Here is a 21,303-nt window from a genome sequence, read left to right on the forward strand (position 1 = left end):
CACCCCTCCCTGTGGGAGCCTGATGGCAAGACGCCCATGCCCAGGAGGACAAGTGCACGACCCCGACAGCTGTCCAGGGAGGGCCAGAGGTCAGCGTTCACTCCGTGGGGACACTCAGCTCCAACACACACAGCATGAAAGAATGGCAATGATGTTTAAAAAAATTAGGTTTATAAATATTTTCTCCATTGTACAAAGTTTTCCCCACCCTGCCCACCCCCCATCACTGTTCACATTTCTCATGTTTTTAAAATCCCAACTATATTTATTTTTTAAATCATAAAATATAATTTTTTCTTTGTTCATATTTAAAACTATTTACAGGGGCAGAGAGAGGCCAGGGTGGCCCGGCCGAGGTCAGGACGAGTCCGTGCAGGGGGACGGAGGGGGTGGGAAGAGGTGGAAATAGCTCCTCTCCGTAGCGGGCGATGGTGGGCAGCTGTCCTCCGCCGACAGGTACTGGCTGTGGGGTGTGGGCGGAGGCGGGTAGGGGTCTGAGTCCGAGTTCAAATCCAGGTAGTACTTGCTGGCCTTCCAGCGGCTGGCGCTGTAGTCACTGTCACACACGTCTGTGCTGCAGGGCGTCGTAGGGGGCGCCATGCCACGGATGATATAGGGTCTGGAGGGGATACAGCAAGGGAAAGGGGACCTGGGTTCAGAGTGGCCCACATGCACGTCCACCTTTGGGCACTTGGGCCCCCCGGCTATGTGGCCTCGCTGAGCCTCAACATCGCCACCTTTAAAGTGGGTGCACTGGCACCTACCCTGCAGGCTGCCAAGCCCAGGCCCTGACAAGGACTGCAGCCCCAGGCCAAGGTTGCCTTTACGGGGAACGAGGCCTCCAGAGCCTACCTGGCTGACCTTGGGCAACTTAACCTCTCTGAGCTTCAGTTTCTCATTGACACAATGGGGAAGATGAAACAGTATCCATTTCAAAAGGAGCTTGTGAGGATTAAAATGAGATTCTGCCTGGAACGTGCTAGAAACAGCATCTGACACCAGAAAGTGGTCAACGACCGTTCCCCCTTCTACCATTACTGTAAATACTGGAGACCAGTTGGCCTCCCATCTTGATCCCGGAGATGCCTCCCGACCGTCCCCCGTGACATCACCCTTTGGCCTGCGTCCAAGGTGGGGATCACGGTGTGTGTAAGAGCCACAGTGGGGCTCGCAGTGGGCGGGAAGGTGGAGCCAGCACCAAAGGGCCAGCGAGGGGCCCCTACACTGAGGAAGGTGCAGCAGCAGGATATGCCTCGTGAGCCCTGGGAGCAAGAAGGGACGCCCACAGACAGTGGGGAGGGCAGAGGAATTGGAGGGGGACCGAAACCAGGGCAGAAGGAGCAAAGCATGCAGCAGACTGGAGGCTGAGGGGCCTGGCCTGGCTGGTGTGGAGGTGACAGCTCTGGGGACACACGGTGACAGTGAGGCACTGGGGAGCCCCCGCAGGTTCTTGAACAGGGCAGTGACCCAGTAAACGGCTGGGCCTCCCCGGAATCTGCACGGCTGCCCGGCTCCCCGGCCAGGCCCCGGAGTTCCCCAAACGGCCACCAGGTGGCAGGCGGTGCCGCGCCAGGAGGGTCCGCCGCTCCAGGAGGACCAAGGGCCTCCGCCACCCCCAAGCCCTGCTCTCTACACAGGGGGCGAGACTGGCGGGGCCGACCCTCCACCCACCCCATCAGGTAGCTCGCCCGGGGGTGGGGGTGGGGGCCCCAGCGCATCTGGTGGGCGGGCCCTGTTGGCTGAGACCACCAGGTGAAGGTCAGCAGGTTCACCAAGCTCACCCTGGCTCCGACCCGCCCCTGGCCACAGGCCAGCAAACCCGGATCCCGTTTCTCCTCAACGCTCTCCAGCTGGCCGCTCCCCACCAAGGAGGGGGTCGTGCGACCCCTAAAGGGACAGATGGGAGTGCGGGGTCGGGGCTGAGCAGGCCCGGGTGTTTCCTGGGCCCAAGCAGGCCCTCGCAGTGGGTAAGGGGGAAGGATCGCCCCATCAAGGGCCAGCCTCGCCTGCTCTCCCGCGGCTGTGGATTTGATGCTTCCCCGGACCGAGGTACCAAGGGGTGGCGCCCCACCGGAGTCCCAGCGCTGGATTCAGGCACAGAGCGCAGAGCCCTCCGGGGTGCGGGGCCGGCTGCGGTGGAGACCACTGGGGGCGTCATTCAAGGCCACGTGTGGCCCGGCTTACAAAATACCCCCAGGGCTGCCACCCGTGGTCTCCAGATGGTTTCTGAACTCAGCACGCCCACCGGCGCCCCGACCCCTCCGCGCTTTCTCCCGCGGAAATGGGGACCAGGCCCGGTACCGCGGGGCGCTGGGGCTCCGTACCTGTACGGCCTGGCGGTGGCGGGAATGCTGGAAGGGTAGAACACGTCCACGTTGTACAAGGAGGGGTCCGTGGCGGGGGACGGCGGCGGGTTCAGGATCTGAGGGGAGCCAAGCAAGGTCACACGGGTCCCCGAGCCGGCGGTCCCCACCGCCCACCCCCAACCGGCTGCCCTCCTCCCAGGGCCCCTCCTGGTCTGGGGAGGGGAAAGGGCAGCTGTGGCCTGAGGGTGGGCACGAGGAGGGGGAGAGCAGGGGGAAAGCCCGGCCCGCTGATCAGTGGTGACCCCAGGCCCGGGAGCTCGGCTGCGCGCTCAGGACCCCGACTCAGCTCCCTCTGCACCATGCCACCAGCAGGGAAGGGTCCCTGCAGGCCCGGGAGTGTCCCCACGCCACTGAGGCCACTGAGTGCCTCCCGAGGTTCCTCGGGGACTTTTCTGTCAACTCCCCTCTTTGGTCTTTTACTCCCCCATCTCCTCCCACGTGGTGCAAAGTCTAATCTCTATAATTCATTCCTTACTCCTAACACTCAGGGGACCCGCATCCCAGCCGGACCCCCGACAAGGCACAGGCACCACCACACGGAAGGAGGGGCCACAGACCTGCTGCCCGCCCTCCCCGCCCTCTCAGCAAATCAGGAAAGGGCGCCCTATTCTCAAGGGACTATACTGCCCCCAGACTGTGATAATAAGTACACAACTCTTCCCCGTGAATGCGCCCTCCAGAGCCAGGCGGCACATGACCGGCCCCACAAGAGGGACAGAGGGACCTGGGGCCCAGACACCCGCGGGGTCTGCACCTTCCCCAGCAACCATCGCTGCCTGCGCCCCCCACCCCTCCTCTGAGCTGTCCCTGCCAGGGGCACAGCCAGACCTGGCAGTCTGAGAGCCCTGAGGGACTGAATTCCCCCAGGTCCCTGGGGCGATGGAAAGGGCACGGCCTTCCCTCGCCAACCCCCCTTCGGCAGATGTGGGTGGAGTCCTGTTTTATCACCTCCCAGCTGCTCCCTGGTGAGGGACTTCGCCTCTTGAGGCCTCAGTATCCTCATTCCTAAAATGCTGCTAAGAAGATCCGCTTCCCGAGGCTGTCCTGACACTAGGTGAGTAACCTGCAAGACGTGCCCAGGCCCCTCCCCTGCCCTTCAGGAACTGGCAAGGACCCGTCTCCTTATTCTGCGGGGGAGGGCCCTCTTCAGCCCAAATAGCCAGCCTGCGGCTTCCTCAGGGTGTGACCCCAAAGCTGGGACGGCACGCCTGGGGGAAGAGGGTGCTGTTCAGAGAGGGGGCAGAAACCAGGCAGGGAAGCCCAGCAGAAGGGGCCTCCCCAGCTGCTCCCACACCCCAGGCCTGTGGGCTCCTATTTCCGCACCTGCCCATGAACTTGACTGGACCTGGCTTCTCTTCACTTCTGCCTCCAAGGAGAGCTCTGGGATCCTGCCCAAATCCCCTCCCCTGCTGCTGTCGGTGCTACTTCCCGCAGGGCGTTGGGGAGGTGAAGGTCAAGGAAGAAGTCTCCCCAATACTACAGTGGGCATATTTCTAGCAAGTTCTGCTAGTGCAGAACTAGGGGGGGCTAGGGGCTCTTCCCCGCTCAGATCATCTGCTTTTCCTGCGTTCTAAAGAGTTCTCTTTACCTCTCACTGGCCAATTCCCTGCAATTCTAATCCCTGATAATAATTCTGTATATTGAACTTTCTCTCTTCAAATCACCATGTGACTTCTGTCTCCTGATTGGACCTCGACTAATAAAGGCCGCCTTTTTTTTTTTTCCTTTTGGCTGCACTGCTTGGCATGCGGGATCTTAGTTCCCCATCCAGGGATTGAACCTGTGCCCCCTGCAGTGGGAGCTCGGATTCTTAACCACTGCACCACCAGGGAATTCCCTAAAGGCCACCTGGTAGCCATCAGCACAGAAATAAAGTCGGATGCCTCCAGCCTCACTCAGTGCACCTAATTACATTCCAGGAGAATCAAAGTTAAATTTGATTCCAGGAGAATCAAAATTAAATACAAACACGATGGACTTCCCTGGTGGCGCAGTGGTTAAGAATCTGCCTGCCAATGCAGGGGACACGGGTTCGAGCCCTGATCCGGGAAGATCCCACATGCCACGGAGCAACTAAGCCCGTGAGCCACAACTACTGAGCCTGTGCTCTAGAACCCACGAGCCACAACTACTGAGCCCGTGTGCCACAGTGACTGAGCCCGCGCACCTAGAGCCCGTGCTCCGCAATGAGAAGCCTGCACACCGTGACGAAGAGCAGCCCCCACTCACTGCAACTAGAGAAAGCCCGCGTGCAGCAATGAAGACCCAACGCAGCCAAAAGTTAGAAAAAAAAAAAAAATACAAGCACGAAACTTTGAGAACATGAAGAAAGAGAGCATGGAAAGAAACTTTTTTACAAGAAGGGAAAGCCTTTCTGGGCATGACCAAAAACCCCCCAAACTCCCATAAAAGATGAATAATTTCATTGTATAAATGGCAAAACACAACATAAACCAAATCAGAAGACAGAAAGCTAGGAAAAACATTTTCAACCCTTATCCCAGGCTAATTTTCTTAATATATCTCTATATAAAGAGCCCTTACAAATAAATTTGAAAAATACCAACAACCCAATAGAAAAAGGACATAAATGCACCCATCTGAGAAAATAAAACTACAAGGGTTATTAAACATACAAAAAGATCTTTGACATCATACGTAATAAGAGAAATATAAATTTCAATTACACCACCATACCATTTTTACCCTAAACAGGACCTGAGGAGAGTGTGTTGAGAGGGACGGTCGTGCTGGTGTGGCCCTCTGCTGGCGGGAAGATGGACTGTCCCCTCGTGAGGGACCCTTGGCAAGAAACGTCAAGATGACCAATGCTCAGCCTTAGCTGCAGGGCATCTCCCTGCCGGCCCCTACCCAGGAGGGGAAATGAGGAAACCGCAGGAGTTCCGGGCATCGCCGTTAGGGTAACGAGATCCTGGGAATGACTGGACACCCACTGGTGCGGCCCAGCCGCACCCCAAATAAGGGCACTGTCCAGTCACCAAGAGGGGGACAGCGCTGCCGGAGAAGCAAAACATACTTCAGGGTGCAGGAGAGGCAGGGTAGGGGAGTGGTCAGCTTGGACAGAATGGCCCCAGGGAGGAGGGGGGCGGGTAGTCACCACTCAGTTCCTTGGCCTCATCTGCAAGATAGGAGGCCGAGAGCGCCCCCTTCTGGAGTCGGGGTGATAAAAGCACACGAAGAGTGTATTCCTCAGAAGTGCTGGGTAAAGGCCAGCTTTCACTGATCCTTGGTAGCAAAAAGCAAGGCTCAGAGAGGAGCTTCAGATGCTATCATGCAAGTTTTAAAAAGTACATATGAAACTACTCTGTATGAGACTAAAATGGTGGATACATGTCATTACACATTTGTCCAAGCCCACAGAATTATACGCCACCAAGAGCGAACTCAAGATGTAAACCATGGACTCTGGGTGATGGTGACGTGTAGATTCATGGACAGTAACGAGTGTCCCACTCTGGTGGGGGATGTTGATAAAGGGGGAGGAAGGGGGGTTTGGGAAGCCTCCCTACCCTCCTCCCAATTTTGCTGTGAACCTAGAATTGCTAGATAGATAGATAGATAGATAGATAAAAGTTGTCTTAAAATAAAAGTGCATATATAAAACTGGTAAACTGTGAATAAAGTCAAAGGGTATCATATCAATGCCCTGATTATGCTACTGTACTATTGCTATAGACTGAATGTTTGTGTCCCCACAAATTCATATGTTGAAACCTAATCCCCAACACAATGGTATTAGGAGGTGGGGCTTTGGGGATGTGATTAAGTCACGAGGGTGGGGCCCTCATAAATGGAATCAGTGCCCTTAAAAAAGCGACCCCAGAGAGCTCCCTCACCCCTTCCACCATATACAGATAAGACGGCCACTACAGGGAGCTCCCTGGTGGCCTAGTGGTTAGGATTCCAGGCTTTCACTGCCGTGGCCCAGGTTCAATCCCTGGTCAGGGGACTGAGATCCTGCAAGCCTCGCAGTGAGAGAGAGAAGAAGAAAGAAAGAAAGGAAGGAAGGAAGGAAAGAAAGAAAGAAAAGAAAGAAAGAAAGAAAAGGAAGTGGGGGAAGACAACTTCTATGAACCAGGGACTGGGCCCAAACCTGCCAGAACCTTGAGCTTGAGTTTCCCAGCCTCCAGAACTGTGAGAAATAAATGTGTGTAGTTTAAGCTGCCCAGTCTATGGTATTTTTGTTAGAGCAGCATGAATGGGCTAAGACAACCATAGTTACGTAAGATGTTACCACTGGGGAAAATTGGTGAAAGGGAGATGGGACCTCTCTGTATTATTTCTTACAACTGCATATACATCTACAATTATCTCCAAAAAAAAAAAATTACTCTCTTTGTTGAGAAAATAAAGTTCATACTCTTGTATACTCGCTTATGTACAGATTTCCTCTGGGAGGACACACAATAAAACTCACCACAGGATGTGCCTCCGGGGGAGGGGTGAGCTCCTGAGCAGATGAGGGCTGGGCCCTTCTTTTCACTGTGCCCTTTGAATTCTGTACCACGAACATATATTACTGATTCAAACTAATGTAGTTAATTTTTAAATAGCTGGCTCCATGCAGGGTTTCTTTTTGGGATGATGAAATGTTCTAAATTTAACAATGGTGATGACTGCACAACTCTGTGAATATACTAAAAACCACCGAACTGTACACTGCAAGTGGGTGGGTGGATTGGATGGTATGTGAATTATATCTCAATAAAGCCGTTGAAAAAAATTGCTGGTGGTCAGTGTCATCTCTTGCTGTCAACTAAGATCTCCCCAGCTCCCAGCAGGGGCTGCGGATGGAGAAGCCAGTTTTCCCGAGCATCCTCGTGTCTGCATGGGGGTGCCCAGGGGGCTGTCCTGGGGTAAGCTCAGTCTTACACGGGTTCCTGGTGCTTTCAGCTGGTTACATGGGACATCTGAAAGCCAGGTGACAGTAGCAGCAGGAAGGACAAAAGGTATGGCGGGGAGGAGTCTGAAACTCCAGGCTCCTGGCTCCTTGTTCCCTCTGCCCCTAAACACAGTCGGGCCCTGGAGCTCCCAGGAGATTTGGTTCTGATCCTGCCAACCCGAGATAATGACCCCCGCTGCCCCCCACTCCTTGGTCCTGCCAGGTCAAGTGTGATAAGGAGGGGCAACACCCCGGATATGGGGGACACCCAGAAGGGCAGGAAGGCCCAGCCCCGATGCGTGGGGCTCGCTGGCGACCCCCCAGGGAAAGCTCAAAGGGCTGTCTTCACATCAGAAGAGAATACCATCACAGGAAGTCGGGTTTTGAAGAATTAAAAAGCACAGAACCATATAAAGTCAGAACCTGCTATGTATCCCCAGATTCACATCCGTGCATCAAGCTTGCCCCAGTTACCCTAGGGCCACGCTTTGGAAATGGGGGTCTTTTCCAGCCTCGAGGAGAGGGTCCCCCTGGGGACCCTGGTGTGGGGCTGGGATACTGGGGGCTTTGGCGCTTCACCCTCTGTATAATCATTTCGTCCTAGGGTGTGGCTCGGCCTAGGGCCAGCCCCTCACCCGTCTCAGGCTGCCGGAAGCTCCAGGCAGCATTTCAGCCACAATAGTCACCCCAGGAGTGCCTGTCCTTAGAAAACCATCCAGCTATTTTCTGGGAACCAGCAAGGCTGTGGGCGGGAAAATAGAGTGTTTCTGGCGGGGACGCTGAGGGGAAGCTCGCTTCCATCCAGACAGGCCCTGCCGATGGGGCAGGCCCGAGGAACCAGACGGCCACCCAGACCAGGGAAACGCCCCCAGGAGGTGGGATTACGGCTGAGACTCCCACTTTTTAGAATTTTATGCGGCTTCCAGATTATCCACAATGAACAGGGAGTACTCTTTTCTAAACAGAAAACGATGTTGAAGAGAAAAACTACAGGTCAGGACGGGGAGAAGAGTGAACGCACCCACCGTTCTAAGGCACCCACCGTTCTAAGTGGTGGAACAGCAAGTACTTCTCGAAATCCTGAAGTCACAGGACGTGCCTGCCCCTAGTGGGCAGGGGGCACCCTGAGCTGGCCAGGCCTCCTCCTGCCCCTACTCACCGGCGGGTACAGCGTGGCCTTGGTGCTGGACGAGCTGCTGGACGAGGCCCCGGTGACGTGGTTCCGGTCGTAGAGGGGCACCCCGGCTCGGCCCCCCATCAGGCTCACGGAGCTCATCATGGACTTGCTGCACGAAATGCCTGTGGGGAGGGGGTGGAGGAACGAGGCCAGTTAGGGGCAGGGGCGCCCCATGGCCACAGCGCACTCTCCCCAGCCCCCGCTGCCCAGGAGACCCAGGTTCAGGTGAGGACGCCCTATGAGAGATGTGTCCCCGCCCAGCTGTCCCCGGGGTACGACTCAGGACACACCCCACGAGAACATCTCAGGTCAAGTCCAAAGGGCATTCCTGATGCACTCGCCCCATACCCCGCCCTGTCTGCCTCCGCACCGCCGCCCAGGGTCCTCACCTGTGAAGGGACCGTGCTGGGAGCCGCCGGGGGCGATGAAATTGAGGGGCACGTGGGGGGTCCCACTGACGTACTCATGCGGGAAGGGCCCGTTGGCCCCGGCGTAGCGCTGACACACCACGCGCTGGCACACAAAGTAGACCCCGCCCATGATGAAGAGCGAGAGGATGATGCCGATTACCGGCCCGATGGCGCTGCTGTGGGCCGGGCCGTCGTCCGAGGGCAGCTTGGTGATTTCTGCCAGGGCGCGGGCAGGAAGCGACGGCGGACGTTAACCCAAAGGGAGCGGGCCTCCTGCGGGGCAGGCGCTGTGCGCCCTGGCGGGCGGCTCCCGCCCCGGCCCAGCACCCGCACCCGCCGATAGAGCCGCAGCACCCCCCGCGCCCTCCTCCCCCTCCTCGGCCCGACCCAGCTCTGCCACGGCCCCCGGCCCCTCAGCAGCGGCCCCTCCGAAGCAGCCTCCTATTCATGTCCCTGACCCGGAGCTTCTCGGCTGGAAGCAGGCGCTGGGTCCTCCCACGTCCACGTCCCTAGTACAGCTGAGCCCGAGCACCAGGCCGCAGGAGGGGGCGGGGCGGGGAGACAGGACCACGCGGAGGGGCGGGGCTGAGCCAGGCACCCAGGGCCCGGGGCCTCCCTCTGCGGGGCCTCCATCTGAGCCCCTCACGCCTGCCTGCCCCAGAGGCCAGGAGTCCTGAAGGCCCTAGGCAGGGAAAGCGTGAGAAGTGGAATGTGAAGGGCCTGGACTCAGGGGCCCAGTCAAACCCAAAAAGCCAGGAGCCAGCTCAGGGCTGCAAAGGTGTGCCCAGGGCTCCCGGGCAGGGGCACGCCACCTGCGGCTTGGAGGGCATGTCTGGGCTCTAGACTCCACTCTGACAAAAGGACATTCACTTTCCCATCAGGGTGGCACGTGTCTGAGGGCAATCAACAACGTCCCCTCCGGCCGGCCAAAACCCCAAGGAAAGGGAGGAAAGCTGCTGGTTCCGGCGACGAGGCCTGACTACGGATAAATATCACCCCCAACGACTGGGGCCACGATCACATGGGAGCCTGAAGACAGACACTGTCACACTGGGACACCTGCCCAGCAGAGGCACGGAGCTCAGACCCCCTGGGGCTCCCACTGCTACCCTTTGGCCCCCAGACCACGCTCTTGAGATGGTAGCTGAGGGGCCTGACCCGGGTTGATGTGAAGGCACAAAAGCGCTCAGTGAGTCCCCTGGCGACCGCTCCTTCTTCCCCATTCACAAGACGTCTCTATCCTGCAGTCAGAGCTCTCAGCCCCAGTCCCTCTGCAGTGAACGAAGTGGCCATATCCCCAGACACACGGACACATTCCCACTTCCTGTCTGGGAATCCAGCTCCCTTCCTGTCTGAATCAGACAGCCTTTCAAGAGCCAAGGCCTCCAGGAAGCCTTCTCTGACTGCCCTCGTTTCACATTCTCTAGCCCCTGCATCCCTGGCCGTACAAGCTACATCACTCAAGGGGCATGCAGCACATGTGTGTGTGTGTGCGCGCACGTGTGTGTGTGCGTGCGTGTTCGTGTGTGCATGGGCACACATCGCTCCTCCTCAGCCAGACAGCAGGCTGCTAGGGAATGGACCCACCCACTACTCTGTCAGGGTGATCTTGTGACAGATGCTGCTGAGTGAGGGCTCTGGGCAGAAGTATGCCGCCTTACACTCAGGCCTGGCCTGGCACATCTATGCCTTCTCTGTGCCTCTGTCCCAGCTGAAATGCCTCTTGGCTCACAGATTCCCCCTCCCCCTCCTCACAGTCGCCTCCACCTCCAGGAAGGCTTCCCTGACTCCCTACCGAGGCCAAATACTCCTGACCTCCCAGCCTCCACCATTTCCTCCCTCTAGACCCCACGGTCCTGGGACAGAACCCCAGCATAGGGCGACCCTCCAACCCCGCCCTCTGGGGGAAGCCAGCTCACCGCACATGAGCTCGTCGGAGCCGTCGACGCAGTCAGGAAAGGAATCGCACTGCTGCTTGATGAGGACGCACTGGCCGCTGGCGCACCGGAACTGGTTGGGCAGGCAGACGGCTGCAAGGAGGGGCCTTGCGTTCAGAGAGGCTGGAGGGCATGATGCAGCCAGGAGCACTAAGCAGATGACCACCACCGGTGCTCCCTGCCTCGCCACCCCAGACCCAACAACAGAGGTCTGGGCTCCAAATACAGAGCAGACAAACGGACCCTTTCTAGGACCGGGTCGGGGCGTGGTCACAGCAAAGCCAGTCTTCACCCACCCCTCGAGGACCCCAGTTCCGAGGCCCATGCAATGCTGGGGGCGGGCTGGCAGGGAAGAGACCTCAACGACCCAGGGAGGGATTCATTCATCAGGTTCCTACCATGGGTCAGGCCCGCAAAGCACCAGGACTACCACGGCCCCTGTGCCCAGGCCCTCCCAGGTTACCAGGAAGGTGACAGCCAACTAGAGGACCACAAGGAGCCGGGCTCCTCGAGTGGGAGGGGCAGGGGACAGGGGATGCACCAGCAGAGCTCTGAGGGTCAGGAAGGGGGAGCAGAGCTCAACCGGGAAGGCAGAGGCGGGCCACGCAAGGAGGACGAGGAAGGCTGGGTACTGACTGCTGCCTCCCTGCCGACCTGGAAAGGGCTACGGCCCCACGAGGAAGGCATCACCGCCCCCAGTACTTGCCGTCTAAGCTCCCCACCCGCCCTGCCCCAGGCGCCCACTCTGGAAACCAGAGACAAGGAACCCTGTCCTTGCAATAAGTGGGCAGATCTGCTGGTGACCTAGCAGGAGAGGAGGCTTCTGAAACAGAGGGCGGAGCCCAGAGCCTGCACTAGGGCCTGCTGTCCTCCTGATACTTCCTTTCTCCAGGAGAAACAGTCACAGCAGGAGGAGGGAGGGGACGGTCCCTAATCAGGGCTCCTGCCACCTGCTGAGATCTTGGCCACACGACTGTGCTGGGGCCAAGGGTGTAAGGCAGGGCTCAGCAAACTTTTCTGTAAAGAGCCAGATAGGTCTCTTTTGTAACTGCTCAACTCTGCTGTTTCCGTGCAAGACCAGTCAGAGACAATATGTAAATGAATGCGCCTGACTGTGTCCCAGTAAAACTGCATTTACCAAAATAGGTGGTGATCTGGATTTGGCCGTCAGGCCGCAGATGCTCACCCCTGGTCTACAGTCTCCATCGAAAGACTTAACAACTGCGGCTTTAGAGAAACATGTGGGGAAGTGACCCCCAGGCCTTCACCTTCCACAAAATGGCAGCTCATCATGAATGGGGACAGTGGGCAGTGAACAGATAACATCTGAGTTATCCAAGAAGAGGACCGGTGGCTGGGGGGTGGCGGCCAGAAGGACCCATTAACAGCTCAGGGGCAGTCATGGGGCCGTGGTGCTGATGGTGTGTGGCAGGAACCAACCGAGCAGCTTGTTTTATGTAAGAAAAACTCAGAGGGAGCACAGAGATTTGTTTCACTGTCACGGCCTAAAAGGAAGACCCTGCCAGTCAGCGTGGACCCAGGTTGACTAAGCAAACCTCTCTGTAACTCCTGGTTCGATGGGATACTAGAAACCACCCAGATGCAAGCATTATCCCCCAGACTGCTCGGTGGGGGACAGCACCGCCTTTTGGGATGGGGCTTAAGCAGGGTGTAAACCATGCAAATCCAGCTGACTACCGGACTTAACTTGGGTCTCTGTAAAATTCTTGACTGAAGGAGGGAAGGCAAGATAGACCCTCAGTCTGCCTTCAAGCCAAACTGCTTGGCGAGGCAGAGGGCAAGAGCCCTCAGTGGGCCTGCGACTAACACTCTCCCCTCCCAAGCGGAGGGGCCGCGGCAGCTTCGCTCCAGGCCTAGGCTTTACGTGTGGGCAGATGGAGCCCGAGCTCCAGGAGGGCGGAGGGCGGAGAGCGCGCGCCTCGGGGAGGGGCGGGGCCTCACCGTCGCAGCCCGCCTCGTCCGAGCGGTCCTGGCAGTCGGCCTCGCCGTCACAGCGCAGCCGCAGGTCCACGCACTGGCCCCGCGCGCACGGGAACTGGGCGGCCGAGCACAGCGGGCAGCCCTCCTCGTCGCTCTGGTCGTCACACTCCGGGAAGCCGTCGCAGCGCCAGGCCCCAGGAATGCAGTCGATCTCCCCAGTGGCGCACGCGAACTGGTCGGGGGAGCACGTAGGAGGCTCTGGGGAGGAGAGGAAGACCATCACAGGCCGCCCCGCTGGGCGAAAACTGGGCGAAACACCTCTGGGTTTCAAAGCGGGGAACACGCTCAATTCACAGGTGCTGCACCCACAGGGTCTCCACTGCCCTGCGTCCTGTCTGCGTCCCACCTCCAGCCCCCAGTGTGGGATGAAGCTGCCGATCCGGGCCTGTGTGCACGGCCTGGCTACGGGGGAGTGTCCACCGCACCCCCGCCGGGAACAGGAGGGTCAGAAAGTGGGTGGTCAGCACCCGCACCTGTCACACATTTGGGGCAGCGGAGCCAGAACTCTGTGGGTGGCCAGCGAGCCCACAGGCATGGCTGGGGTGGGGGGGATACCGGTGGAAGACCCAGGCACCTTGTTGAAGAGTGGGCTGAGGAAAGGCAGGTGGTGAGGATACCACAGCGGGGGGCAGAGTGGATGAGGGCGGGGTTCAAAGGCTCCCTGGTGGAGGGAGTCGTGGAAGGGTGGTGAGCCGGAAGGGTGAAGGACAGGAGACCTGGGGCCACCTCCTACCAGGTGGCCATGGCAAGTCACTCCGCCCTCGGGGTCAGCTTCCCCAGTACAGGCCAAGGATGGGCCAGACGTGCAGTAGCACTCAGTGAGTGGCACTGTCCTGGAGGCTGGGATGCAGATGGGCACGGATGCCAGGGCACTGGCAGAGAGACGCAGGAGGAGCCCCTTGGCCCCGGGCTGCCCCCATTTCCCAGGGGGCCCGTCATCATCTCTCCCCTCCTCTGTCTGGAAAATCACAGAAAACTGAGCCCCATTAATTGGCCCAAACTTCGTTTTAACGTTTAGCAACAGTCCTCAATACACTTGAAATCTGATTAAGGAAAAAGGTATCGGGAGTTCTCTGGCAGTCCGGTGGTTAGGACTTGGCACTTTCACTGCCGTGGCCTGGGTTCAATCCCTGTACTAAGGTACACAAGCCACACAGCACGGTCAAAAAAACAAAAAAAGATATCAATTTCACAAAAGTATTGATTTCAAGATGTACTAAGCCTTTCAACATTTGGAACCCATATGCCTCCCCCATAACTGCGGGGTCCACACTGGGCTGAATAGGGATGTGAGATGGGGGAGGAGATGTGAGCAAAAATGAACACAAGGCCGCTGTTCCCTCTGGGCTCGGCCACAGAGGACAGCCGGGGACAAAGGAGCCAACGACGGATGTGTGCACACTGAGCCACCAACAAAGAACACAGGGGTGCTGGCCACGGAAAGGTGCATGTGGGCAGTGGCTGAGGCCCCGCTCCTGGACTCCAGCCCCCCACAGCCCAGCAGGAAGGAGAGGGTCCACGTGGGGCAGGCTCTGATTCCCCGCAGGGCCCCCAGTCCTGGCAGCAGCAGCCGGAGAGCGAGGATGCGACAGGATGGGGGTTGCACAGACCTGGGGTTGAACCCAGGCTCCCCCAGCAGCTGTGCAACCCGAGGACCCCCCAACCTCCCAGAGCCTCCATCTCCTTGTCCCTAAAACAGAAGCAGCCACCCTCCATCACAGGCTCCTCGCGGGAGTAACGAAGACAGTGGAGAAAGCACGCGCACGCGCATGTGTGAGCAAGTATGTGCACGCGCGCGTGTGCCTGGTTCGGTAATGTGCGCGTGCACAGCATTGGCAGTGGCGCTGCTCTGCCAGTGCACGAGGCACGAGGGTCCATGGCACCTCCTGGGAACCTCAGTCAGCCCTTATCCTCCTGTGAGCCCCCAGAGAAGACGCCAGGGAAGAACGGAGATGGGGACACAGTAAATACAGGCCTCTTAGACCGTGAGGAAAGGCCTGGCATCCTCAAGTCTGAGGGCCAAAGCCCGGGGGTGGGTGACCGAGGGATGCGTCCTCCCCTGGGGAGGCCCAGGGCTGGGGTCCCAGGGAGAGCTGAGCGCCCTGTGCAGCTCTCTCCCCGGCCCCGTCTCCTCCAGGGCAGCCTGGACGTCTGTGGGACCTGCACAGCCACTCAGGCCACAAAGCCATGTGGGCCCTGGGGCCAGAACTCAGAAAAAAGCCACCAGGAAGCTCAGGAGGGTCAAGGTGGCCCCCACCAGGGGACAGTCATGAAATATCCCCTCTGTTCTTAGCCAAGCTCTCCAGGGTTCACAGTGTGAGGTGGGGCAGGAGAAAGCTCCAGAAGGACAGGCCCATGGTCCTGCTTCCTGACATGTGCTGAGCATATGCCGTGTATGAGACACAGCGTGGAGGTCAAGGGGGTGAGCATGAGAAGAAAAGGGACAGGGTAAAGACCGGCCCCCAGGAGCTCAGAGGAGGAGGGGAGAAGAGAGGAACACAGAAACAGCACAGCCAAGGTCACCTGGGGGACCTGCAGGAAGAGGAGAGGAAGTCCTGGGAATTGGGTTTCATCATGGTGACAATGACAATTATTCCTTTTTATTACTACTGCCATTCTCACAACTAATAGCAGCTGGCATTCCTGTGTGCCATGTGTCAGGGACCATGCAAAGTACTCTGTTACTTAATAACAACCCCATCAAGTAAGTGCTCTCAATTTCTCTATTTCACAGAGAAGGAAGTGGAGGCTCAGAAAGGTAAGTGACCAGCCCAGGGTCACTCAGCTGGGAAGTGGCAAAGCTGGGATTTGAACCCAGGTCTGTCTGACACTAAAGCTTACATTCTTGACCACTCCCTGTGCAACCTTAGGGAAGAAGAGGATCAAGGGTAGAAGGCGGAGAAAAGACAGAACTACTAAAAAATTAGACAAACCCACTATTGGAGACTTCAACACCTCCATCAGTAACTGACAGCACAAGCAGTCAGGAAGGATACAGACAACCTGAACAGCAGTATCCATCAACTGGATCTAACCAACATTTATAGGACACTCCACCAGCAACATCAGATGACACATCTTCTCAAGCTCACATGGAATATTCACCAAGGTAGACCACATGCTGGGGCATAAAACATACCTGAACAAAGTTAAAGGATAGAAATCATACAAAGCATATGCCGTGTGTGAGACACAACGTGGAGGTCATGGGGGTGAGGATGAGAAGAAAAGGGACAGGGTAAAGAGCGGCCCCCAGGAGCTCAGAGGAGGAGGGGGAGTATGCGCACATACTCGCTCACACATGCGTGTGCACATGCTTTCTCCGCTGTCTTCGTTACTCCCGTGAGGAGCCTGTGATGGAGGATGGCTGCTTCTGTTTTAGGGACGAGGAGATGGAAATTAATTCCACATTAATTTAATGGAATTAAACTAGAAATCAATAACAGAAAGATAGCTGGAAAATTCCCAACCATTTGGAAATTACACAACACACTTCTAAATAACACAAGGGCCAAAGAATTATTGAGAACAATTTTAAAATATTTTAACTAACTGAAAATGAAAATGCAATTTATCAAAATTTGTGGGATGCAGCAAAACCAGTGCTTAGAGGGAAATTCATAGCCCTGAAATGCATATATTAGAAAAGAGGACAAAGAGACAGTCTGCTTGGGATACTGGATGCCACAGGGACTATGTATTAAAAGACTGCCAGGCAGCAACCTGGCAGGCAGAGAATCAGGTCCCTGTTCAATGTCCCAACAGAAAGTGCTGAGGTCACACCTACCACCACAAGTCAACAGGTTCTGCAGGAGCACGAGGTGGACTGGGCATGAGCACCGTGGCGTCCCATCACCCTTGGCAATGCAGATGTGGGAACAGCCGCCATTGTCCCGGGCACAAGGGTGGGCTGCTGTGGAGAGAAAAGAGGGAGGGGGTCGGGCTCTGCCTCCTACCTCAGGACTGTGGCCTAGAGGATGGAGGGGATGAATGCCAGGCAAGAACTCACAAGAACCGGCACTCCAACAGGAGTGTGGTAGATCCTCACACTTAATTCTTAGGGCAACCTATGGAGCCTGTTTCTATTGACACTGTGTTTTGCAGATGAGGAAACAGAGGCCAAAAGCACTTATAGAACTTTCCCTACATCCTACCCCAGCCTGTCTGCACCAGCTCCCACTGTGCCCACTACCATCATGCTACACTGCCCACCTGTGTGTCTGTCTCTCATGGTGTAGTGGGCTGAGTGGTGGCCCCCCAAAAGATATGTCCACGTCCTAATGCCTGGAATCTCTGAATGTGACCTTATTTGGGAAAAGGGTCTTTGCAAATGACGTAATCACGTTAAGGATCTTGAGATGGGGTCTAATTCTGAATTGTCTGTGCGGTCCCTAAATGCACTGACAAATGTCCTTGTAAGAGACGACATAAGAGGTGAAGGCAGGGGAGAAGGTCATGTGATGACAAAGGCAGAGACTGCAATGATGCAGCCACAAGGAACACCGGCAACCAGAGGAAGTGGGAGGGGCAAAGAACCATCCCCTCCTCCTCCTCCTCCTCCCCAGCCCCCACCTCCAGCCTCCAGAGGGAGCACAACCTTGCAGACACCTTGATTTTGGATTTCTCCAGAACTGTGAGAGAATACATTTCTGTTGCTTTAAGTCACCCAGTTTGTGGTGACTTGTTAGAGCAGCTACAGGAAACTAATACACATGGAAATTAAAATAATAAGGGTGTTGAACCCTGGGGAACTTGAACATTTCAATTCAGTTAACTTCATGTGCCCAACACCTTGACAATGGTTAGGAGGCTGGGCGGGTGGCTGACGTTCCTCAGGTGAGAGGAGATGTCACAAAGCACTCTGCTCCTCACCCAGACCCCCAAAGACAAATCATAGTTTTTCCTCCTCAACCTTGAGGATTAGGTGTTTTTAAAATGACAGAGTCATGGTTTAGAGCAGGGTCAGCAAACGTTTTCCATAAAGAATCAGAGAGCAAATAATTTTGGTTTCATGGGCTAAGCCACCTATCTATCTAGGTGACCATGACTCCTGGTCGGCCAGCCGCAAAGCAAAGGCGGCCAGGATGACACAGACCTACGGGCTGCAGAGTGCCACCCCTGGTTTAGAGTTTAGTTGTGGGATCTTGCGGGGAGGCAGGATGGGTGGCCCACGTCCCAAATCAACACGGCAGAGCTCACCCAAGGACTTCCCGCCCTCACCCAAAACAAGGAGCCTCTCCATGTCACCCTAGACCCCACACATTAGCACTCATGGACATGTCCCGGTCTCCAACCTCAAATCTGCTCACTGAACGTCTCCTGGCCCTTCCAGCCCCTCGGTTCCAAGGAGCTACCGGTCGATGAGCCTGGCTTTCTGCCGACACCAGCAGGCAGTGGGTCTCGACATTTGTGGGCTCAGCATTCACCATTCTGACCATCTGCCAGCAACAACCAGGAATCGGGACTTGGCTGAGGATGGTGTAAGGGGCCAGGTGAACACAGGCATTCTAACCCATAGGCATGGGGTGCCTCAGTTATCCGTAAGCTAGTTCCTAGTGACTTCACTTATCCAGGATCCAGCTGATTACCCACAAGGACAGAACCCACCGCCCAGCAGTCAACACAGAAGTGACTGATTCAGAGGTCATGGCCCTCATCCTGAGCAGGGAGCCCAACAGAAAAAAAATCCCAGGGGCTAAAATGTGGGCTCTGGCCTCAAATCCAAGCCCCATCAGGTTTATTGGCTAGGTGACAGGGGGAAGTAATACCCTTTCTGAGCCCTACTTTCCTCAGCTGTAAAATAGAATTACTGTGAAATAACACATATAATGTAATAATATACTGAGCACAGGACCTGGGGTGCAGAACAGTCAACACATGGTGTGGCCGAGGCAGGAGGCCAATAGTAATGGGCTGGGGTGAGGCTGGTGGGGCAGCCCCCGGGGCCCTGAAGGCGGCCAGACCGTGGGCACCACAGGACAAGGACAGTGATGGCTCTGCTCACCCAGCTGGCAGCCCAGGTGTATTACTGAATGAAGAGAGAAAAGCGAGAGGACAGAGGGAGAGGTAGACACTTACACACACACACACACACACACACACACACACACACACACACCCCTCCATATCCACATATAGCCATATACGGAGGTGGGTAGAGGAACCAGAGGTCCCAGTTACCGACATCATCCCTCTCCCAGGCCCCTGGGCACAGCCAGACTTGGGGTAGGCAGAATCCTAAAATGCCCCCTAAATATCCTGCCCTACTCCCCAGCTGGGGAGGATGTGATGAGCTATTACGCCCGTGGTTTTGTTACCTTACTCGGCAGAAGGGATTTACAGATATAATTAAGGTTACTAATCAGTTGATTTGGAGTCAATCTAAAAGGAGACTAATCTAAAACTGGGCCACATCTAATCGCAAGCCCTTGGAAAGCAGAGTGGGTTCCAGCTGGTAGAAAAGGAAGTCAGAGAGGTTCGATCTGCTGCTGATGGGGCGAGGGCCTGAAGGTGGCCTCCGGGAGCCGAGAGTAGACTTGGCCGACAGTCAGAAAGAAAAGAGGATCTCAGTCCTACAACTCTCACATTGGCCTGTCCTCCTGCCTTTTTCCAAGGGGGCCAGTTCAGGGGCCGCCGTGCTCTGTGAAGAGGCCCACCCTCCCCTCGGCGGCGTCTGCACACACCGCTGCCTGCTGCCCGCTGCCCACCCGCCACGTACAGAACTCCTCCAGGCTGATGTCCTCCACGGCGTGGATGCCGGTCAGGTGGGCGACACGGCCCTGGACTCGTGTCCGCGCATCCCCTGTGGTCTTGTCCACGCGCTCAATCATCTGCTGCTGGCGGTCGATCCAGTAGAGGTGCCTGCCCAGCACAGTCAGGCCCACAGGCTGCACGATGTTCGCGTCCTCCAGGGTCAGGCGGTTGGCCCCTGCAAGAGGGAGGCGCTCCCCCTGAGTGGCGGCTGACCCCTAGAGCTCGGTCCACGCTTGCCTCGGGAGAAGGGTGGGCTGCCGGGAGCCTGGGGGACGCTGGGCTCTGGCCAGGGCTGGGGGCTGGGGCACGTTCCCTGGAATCAGGCAGATCTGAGACCACCTCTCGGACAGCCCTGCTTCTACCTGGGCTGCCCTTCGACCAGGGCCATGGCCCCAGTCGCTGGCCCCCTGCAAGCACGGTGCCTCCCCTGCCCCCAGCCCACCCCAACTTCCGGAAGAAAAGCCCCTTTAAGCACTGATTCTCACTCCTCTCTGGCCCAGGGGCCTCCCGGACTAAGGCGGCCACGGCGGAGTAGCTGAGCGCATGGGCGCTGGAGGCAGAGCAGTCGGACTCCTGTTCCACCCGACGCTGGGGGCCCTGCACGGCTGGCTCACCCTCTCTGAGCCTCATCGGCCCCTGCCACCTGGGGATCATTTGGGACCCACATCCTGGAACGCGGCGGGGGGACTATACGTGGTGAAGCCCCAGCCCAGTGCCTGCTCGCAGTAGGTCCCCAACAAACGTGGCGGCTGCTATGCCGTGACTGATGACCAGGACGGCGGGCGTCCTGGCGGGTCGGACGTGGTGGTTGCCGAGGGACCGATCCCCGGGGAGGCTCCAGGGCGCGTACCTGACAGGTCGCAGCTTTCAATGCGCTTCAGGTCGGCGTCCACCCAGAAGAGCTTGCCCAGCATGTTGTCCACCACGAGGGCCACGGGGCGGATGAGGCCCGTGGTGAAGAGGACCTCACGCTCGGTGCCGTCCAGGGCCGCGCGCTCTATCTTGGCTGCTCGGTCCTGCATGTTAGTGAAGTACAGGTACCTGCGAGAGAACAGCAGGTGAAGGACGGGTGCTGCGTCCGCTACGTCCTCAGCAAAGCACCAGAGAGACCGGCCCCAGACCCTGCGGGCACCCAGCGGGGCTTCGGAAAGTGACCAGTCATATGACCCCAGCCTCTAGGGGCTGGACCTGGAGCTGAAAGGTCATGCCCTGGAGGGGCTGGAAAATGTCCCCAAGACCTCATGTCTACCTGGAACCTTGGAATATGACCTTATTTGGAAACAAGGTCTTTGCAGATGTAACTAAGGATCAAGATGAGGCCGCCCCGGTTAGGGTGGGCCCTCAACCAGTGAGAGTGGTCTCAAGAGAGAGAAGAGGCCACACAGACACAGAGAGAAGCCCACGTGAAGACAGAGGCAGAGTGGAGGGATGCGGCCACAAGCCCAGGAGCACGTGGGGCCCCTGAAGCTGAGAAGCAGGAAGCAACCTCCCCTAGAGACTCCAGTGGGAGCACGGCCCTGCCGCCCTTGACTTTGGCCCCTGGAACTGCGAGGGAATAAACCTCCGTGTTTTAAGCCCCCAGTCTGTGGTCACTTGCGGCACCCCCCGGGACTAGTACACGCTCCCTCCTTTGATTCCTAAAGAACCGCCTTCAGTAACTGAGCCCCCGGGTGCTGCAGGGCTGGTACTCCCCGCTGTCCTCACAAGGAAACTGAATCCCTGGGAGGTCACGTCACCTGCCTGAGGTCACACAGGC

The 21,303-nt window shown here is 57.3% G+C and overlaps 1 protein-coding gene across 4 annotated transcripts in view; it reads right to left on the reverse strand.

The window, feature by feature from the left end:
* Positions 1–242: 242 nt before the first annotated feature.
* The window catches only part of LRP5 (LDL receptor related protein 5), a 110,765-nt gene continuing 89,704 nt past the window's right edge, over positions 243–21,303 (reverse strand). Inside the window, exons 15-23 of one of the 4 annotated variants that reach the window (XM_082342845.1) lie at positions 20,398–20,588; positions 19,513–19,722; positions 16,582–16,707; positions 12,756–12,992; positions 10,776–10,886; positions 8,836–9,072; positions 8,429–8,568; positions 2,325–2,422; positions 243–619 (exon numbers count right to left, since the gene is read on the reverse strand). In XM_082342845.1, the coding sequence (XP_082198971.1) occupies positions 358–619; positions 2,325–2,422; positions 8,429–8,568; positions 8,836–9,072; positions 10,776–10,886; positions 12,756–12,992; positions 16,582–16,707; positions 19,513–19,722; positions 20,398–20,588 (1,612 nt within the window). In that variant the 3' untranslated portion in view covers positions 243–357. Of the gene's footprint in view, positions 620–2,324; positions 2,423–8,428; positions 8,569–8,835; positions 9,073–10,775; positions 10,917–12,755; positions 12,993–16,085; positions 16,168–16,581; positions 16,708–19,512; positions 19,723–20,397; positions 20,589–21,303 lie in introns of those variants that run through there. The other 3 variants (XM_082342844.1, XM_082342846.1, XM_082342847.1) reach the window with 3 other exon arrangements.

This window comes from Balaenoptera borealis, assembly GCF_965194805.1.
Source record: "Balaenoptera borealis genome assembly, chromosome: 11".
NCBI classification, from domain to species: Eukaryota; Metazoa; Chordata; class Mammalia; order Artiodactyla; family Balaenopteridae; genus Balaenoptera; species Balaenoptera borealis.